We start from the raw sequence: 6,068 nt of genomic DNA, 5'->3' as shown, positions 1-6,068 counted from the left end.
AGCAGCCGAGCCATACATATTTACTGATATTATGTAGATTGTAGAATTTGTTTGAGTTAGAGTAAGTAGAGTTAGGCCGTCTACATTCAAAAGCTTGGCTCTACATGAGATCTCATAATATCTTTTTCCCAGGGTTTTACCCTATGTGGTCGTCTCGGCAACATTTTAAAATAAATGTTTTGGTGGGTATTCAGTTCTTTTTGTAAGTTGATTATTGTAATGTAAGTAATTATTCAAAGTTTTTTTAGTTACTGTATACAGTCTCGTCATGTAAACTCTTATGTCCTAATTCATAAAATTGGTGAAAATCTCATATAAAAATCCACCCCCCATTTAAGGGGATGAGGGGCAAAAGTTATAAGTTTTAAATGTATCTTTTTGTTGTTTGTATACTAAACTTAGATTACATACCAAATTTCAGCTTTCTAGCACTTCTTCTAGTGGATAAAAATTTTCAAATCAGTGTAATAGTGAGTCTGTATGTCAGTGACGAAATGGGTGCATTTTAGATATTAATAAAATCTAAAGTATTAGAGCTATTTAATAGAGACTTTATATGTTTAATTAGCCTACTATTGAAATCATATCCTGAGAATATAAACTATTTGGTACATCGGAAACCAACTCTATGAGGGTTAAAATAAAACGACCCAGCACTTCGAGAAAAGGTAGGTAGTACCCTTGCGCTTCGCTTGGTTCGTCTCGGCGGATGCACTTCCGTGCACCCAGATAATCACTACGACTTACCGAAAAATCGGGAATATCGGCCTGTCCACAATATCTCCACGTCACGACGTCGTCAACGTGGAACGGTGCGGTAACGTGGCAGGTTACGTTGTCGCGAGTCGTGACGTGCTTTTTCACGTTACGTTTCACGTCACGTACGTGACGTGGACATGTGGAAAGGCACTAAGGAAAGTATTCCGCGGAGAACTTCGCAAGTAGGTATTTACAACGCAAAGGTTCATTGTTCATTTATTTTATTATTCAGAAAAAAGAAAAATAATTAGTTTAATAACTAACTAAAACTAATTATTATAACAGACTGGTCGCTGTTAAGCATTAGTGTCCTAACCCACATTTTTTTTCGTTGTTAAATTTTGAATGCAGTCTTGTTCTAAATCACATAAAGAACATAACTGCATTCATAACTCATTACGTAATTTTTATGTGGGTTAGTACACGAATGCTTAACAGCGGCCTAATTTACTATCATTGCAGTGGTTCTGACTTCTGGCACAAAACAAAAATTTTTTTTGAAACTCAAATTTGAAAAATTTTCTAATTTTTTTTTAATCAAAAATTTGTATTTATTAATAATTATTTTATGGCTTTGTGTAAAAACTTTTTGTAGGAACATAATATTTTGTAACTATGGTAAAATCATCGACAACGCAACTGCAAGAGTTGACGTTGCTATGGCAACATGTCAAAAGTAGCACGCTGTATTGAAATAGAAAATATTTAGGTTGTTAATTTTTGGACAAGAAAAGAGGTAAGATAATTAAAAAATAAGTACATTTTGCTGCTATTTTATAAGAAAACATAATTAAATATCTTGATGTTTGCTTAGGCTGTCATATTTTACTTTTATTACACGAAATATAACACGAAAGATACTTGTACTTTACTTCACTAGTAATTTTAAAAATGCAAAAGGTTTCTGTCTGTTTATTACCTATTCACGACTAATGTAAGCCATACACGCTACGGTCTACCACGGCACAGGTCTATTCCTACACACATTCCGGTCTACCTGCGCAGGTGGACCTCTCCGGTGGACCGTAGCGTGTATGGCCGCTAAAACTATTTAGATACAATTTGTTTTGAAGACAATAATAATATTAGTATGGTCTCGACAAGATGCATGGTTCCCGCAAGACATTTCGCGTTAACGACATTTCGAAATAGTACATTACGCACCTAGGGCAGGAAAATAAGAAATGTCTGAGGCTTTCTTATTTACTGCCCATCGTGCGTATACTATTTTTGTCATCGACGGAAGCGGAAAACGGCGACACCGGCAAGCGCAGCTGGAATAAAGTTGACGTTTTCCGTCCGGAGGTGAGGAAAAAATATTTCATTTCATTACAGTATATTAACCTGATTGATTTAAACCTTATTCCAAATTCTATTTCAATTATTCTACTGCTAAACATTTTGTAGAAAATGTCTGAAGCTGATGACCTCCCAGAGAAACTAAACGACGTTTTTGACATAGACGTCCACTCGGACCCCAGAGTGCAATGGTTCAAGGAACGTATTCTATCCTTCACCGGCATACAGGATGAAGAAGTCTTCTATAACATGCTAGAAGAAGGCAACACTAGGCAGAAGCTAGCCAATTTTATTCTATCGCCTATTCGACCTTACGATCTATCGCTTGATACGCGAGTGTTTTTCATATCGAAAATAATCGTCGATAAACTTATACACGAGGAGAAGGAGTTCACGGAATGGCGTAAGTAATATTATTATATTAAAACCGGCCAAGTGCGTGTCGGGCCACGCGCAATATAGGGTTCCGTAGTACCGCTAGTTTTTTTAATTTTTTGTATGGTCAATGAATGTGTTATGTACATTAATAACGTGTTTTACACTACTAACAACATCATCTCAGTTACTTTCAAACAAATTTGAACGAAAAGTTCCTTTATACTACGCCGAATACATTTTTGTAGTTGATCGACTATTACTCAATAACTTATGAAGTCTTCTTAGCTGTAATCGGAAAATGATCTTTGAATAATCTTGTTAAAAACCTATCCAACGACACCCCACACGGACGGACGGATGGACAGACCGAAACTATAAGGGTTCCTTATTGACTACGGAACCCTAAGAATGACGATTATGATGAAACACGTTGAAAACGCTCCCGCTGCACTAAATTGGATGGGTATTATATCATAATATTATATTATGGTTAGTAGATTAGATACTTGTTTTGAGTTCCTGGAATAGACACAATATTATGTTAGTTTACGGCAAAATATATCAAGGTTAAATAATAACGAGCATATATTAGTGAAATAATTTCTATGCGAACAAAGTTAAACGAAGTATACATCAATAGGAATAACAAAAATAAAAATATCACAGGCATCATACCTCCGGCGCCCCCGCCGGTTGTACAGCATAAGAAAGGAAAGAAAGGCAAAAAAGCCAAAGCTGAGGTACCAGCGGAATCTGACCCAGAGCCGACAGAAGATGACAAGAAAAGAGATAAGAGCGGGAAAGCCGCTAAAGGTGGAAAGGGCACGAAAGTTGCAAAGAAAAGTGTGAAGGTCAAAGGTAAAGATTTCAAGTACCTATTAAAAACTAATTTAGCTTTTCTAGTCCACGCACCAACTTTAACAATTTCGTCTGTACGAATTTTACTTTAGTCTTTAACTTTAAACCAATATTCGCATATCATTTACACCTCAGTTCCGTGTTAATTGTCATCAAAGCTGAAAAGTTTGCTTTCTGAACGCACCAATGACGCGAACTACTAAAACGATTTTAATGTTATTTGGCACAGGTATAAAGTAGATCACAGTCAATGACATAGGCTACTTTTAAATTGCATGGAAAGCTTATGAGATTGGCGTGAGACATTGTACGCATGAAGATCTTTCTTGAGGCTCTCAAGCACATTTCCACAAATGACAATAAAAACTTGAGAGGTGTCAAGGGACACCCGAATGGAACGAAGTTATTTCTTATGTTCAAAAAACTTGTTACATACATATACGCTCAAAAAATATTTAAAAAAAAAACGCCATCTATTGACGCCTAGTAATAATAACAACGCCTCGCTATTTATTGAAAAAAAAATGCCATTTAGCTGACGCACAGGAATACTTACTATCAACGTCCTCTGCCCCTGACATGCAAGTACTTACTTATAAAATAGTGTCGAGGTCAAATCAAGGTCAAATAAAGTTCTGTCTAGCCTTCAGATTTACATCGAACGCGCGATACGGAACTTCGTTCCAAAACAACATTTTCCGGGTCAGCTTCTAAAATATACACGATTTACATTTCCAGATGAAGCGGAAATCGACACAGTGGCTGCTACAGTGACGGAACCCTTTGACCTGGACAGCTCGAGAGCCTCGGAGTACCCGGAAGACAAGCCGAAAGTCGTCACAGATGACTCTTTTCCTCTGCGTAAGTATTATTACCTCGATCGTGGGAATCGCAGACACAATAGATTTTCAATTGTTATGCGACAGCCGGGTGCCACTTGGGGGGTTAGTAGTTGGGGGGTTAGTTGGTCGTAGGCTATCGCATTGTCTGTCTTAGGACATTAGACGCTCGAGAATCGGGCCACTATTTGGGAAAGTGAAGTGTCAGCAGCTATACATTTTATTTCGTAGAAAGAGGGAGAGGAAAAATATCCCTTCCTCTCGTACACCGCGCCAAATGCCGGTCCATCTTTCATCAGTTTCCAATTTTCAATCATGTCACGTGTTCTAAAGCGCGATTAACATTTTTTACTCATCTCAAAATAGTTAACAACGCTGCTAAAATAATTTTATCCTCAAAAACAAGAGACAACCTGTGAGCTTAGACGAAAAGTATTTTAGACATCTGTCTTACGTATTCATCAAGATACATATTATAGTTGTTGTAAAACTTGACCCCAATAATTACGTCGCAGACGAGGGGCAAGTTTATGGGCTCAGACGAGACCTTTATGTCCGACGACGGAACCGCACGACGTTCGTCGGTTTTCGTAAATTAATGTTAGTGTAAATGTTATGTGTACCAAAATTATATTGTTTTATTTTTCCGAAAAATGTATGATTCAAGCTTGATTCGCTCATGATCATAGTGTGTGAATGATTTCAAGTTGACGAAATACACCAATCTTTACTCCGTTTTAAATTGCTATCAAATCTTAAACTGTATATATAATTATGAACATAAAACTATAAAACGACCAAATTGATTGCTTTCACATAAATTGCTAGCATTATTGCCCGCTTTGACTGAGCTTTGTTTAATAGAAATAGAAATAGAAATCATTTATTTGCTGAAATAAGGTACAATATGATGTTAAAGTAATGTGATCAAGCTCTCTTATTTTGCCTTTGGGTGGCGTGCAAATTTTATACAGTCAGTAAGCATACACAGTTAAGCATTTATATTATATTTTTTAGCGCCCGAGAATCTGGACCCAGAGATTGATGGGGTGCTCGAGTATTATACAGTTGTGGTGAGTTTTTTAATTTGTTGAGTTCATATTATAATATTATTTTAAATAAAAAAATAATTATTATCGAAAAAATTTAGTCTTTATTGCGATTTTTTAAATGGCAAAACCATATTATATTTATTTTGAATCTGAACGAAAAAAAAGTATAATTTGCAAAATGACAAAATTATAATATAATTGTAATAGGCTTAAGTATTCTTGCAGCATTAATGTATTCCTCTTAATCTGTGTGTATAATAAAGTGCCCCTATTTTGGGAATCGGTTAAAAAAGTTCAGAACAGTGCTACGAACGTTTTCGTAGCGCGTGTACGAGTTACGCGCTGCGTAGCAAGACTTCTACAGCACTCAGCGGTCGACGCTTATGGGGGATTTACATGGGTCGATTTTAGCCGGCAACTCACTAGTCGCATCGCCTGTCCATGCCGAATCGCCACCCCATTTATGCGGGGTTTACAACGGGTGACTAACGCTGCACGGCGAGAATGGACTGTCTAAATGGCAATACGCCGCATGACGATTTGTCATTTAGGGCCGGAACACAAAAACACGACACGACGTCGTGTCGTGAGAATCTACGACGCGCGTCGCAAAAAACTACGACACGACATCGTACGACGTCGCATCGTAGAAACTCATCATTCAATTTCTACGTGAGCTTCTACGACACGACGTCGTATCGTGTCTTTGTGTCCCGGCCCTGATAGACAGTCGATTTTCGCCGTGTGGCGTAAATCGTGCGGCTATAGTCACCCGTGTAAAGAGGCCCTTACACAGTTCGCCATTTACACAAAAATCGCTTGTGATTAGTTCATTCTGCGTGAAAATGACGCGTGAAATAGTCGCATTGCGTAGGGGCATTGA

At 37.5% G+C, this 6,068-nt stretch overlaps 1 protein-coding gene across 1 annotated transcript in view; it reads left to right on the top strand.

The window, feature by feature from the left end:
* Nucleotides 1–2,169: 2,169 nt before the first annotated feature.
* Nucleotides 2,170–6,068, top strand: part of LOC121737428 (dynein axonemal heavy chain 10) — a 125,132-nt gene continuing 121,233 nt past the window's right edge. The window contains exons 1-4 of the mRNA XM_042129106.1: nt 2,170–2,461; nt 3,103–3,294; nt 4,033–4,155; nt 5,151–5,206. Coding sequence (XP_041985040.1) covers nt 2,170–2,461; nt 3,103–3,294; nt 4,033–4,155; nt 5,151–5,206 — 663 coding nt within the window. The remainder of the gene's footprint in view (nt 2,462–3,102; nt 3,295–4,032; nt 4,156–5,150; nt 5,207–6,068) is intronic.

This window comes from Aricia agestis, chromosome 20, assembly GCF_905147365.1.
Source record: "Aricia agestis chromosome 20, ilAriAges1.1, whole genome shotgun sequence".
NCBI lineage: Eukaryota > Metazoa > Arthropoda > Insecta > Lepidoptera > Lycaenidae > Aricia > Aricia agestis.
This window is presented reverse-complemented; position numbering and strand designations above follow the sequence as displayed.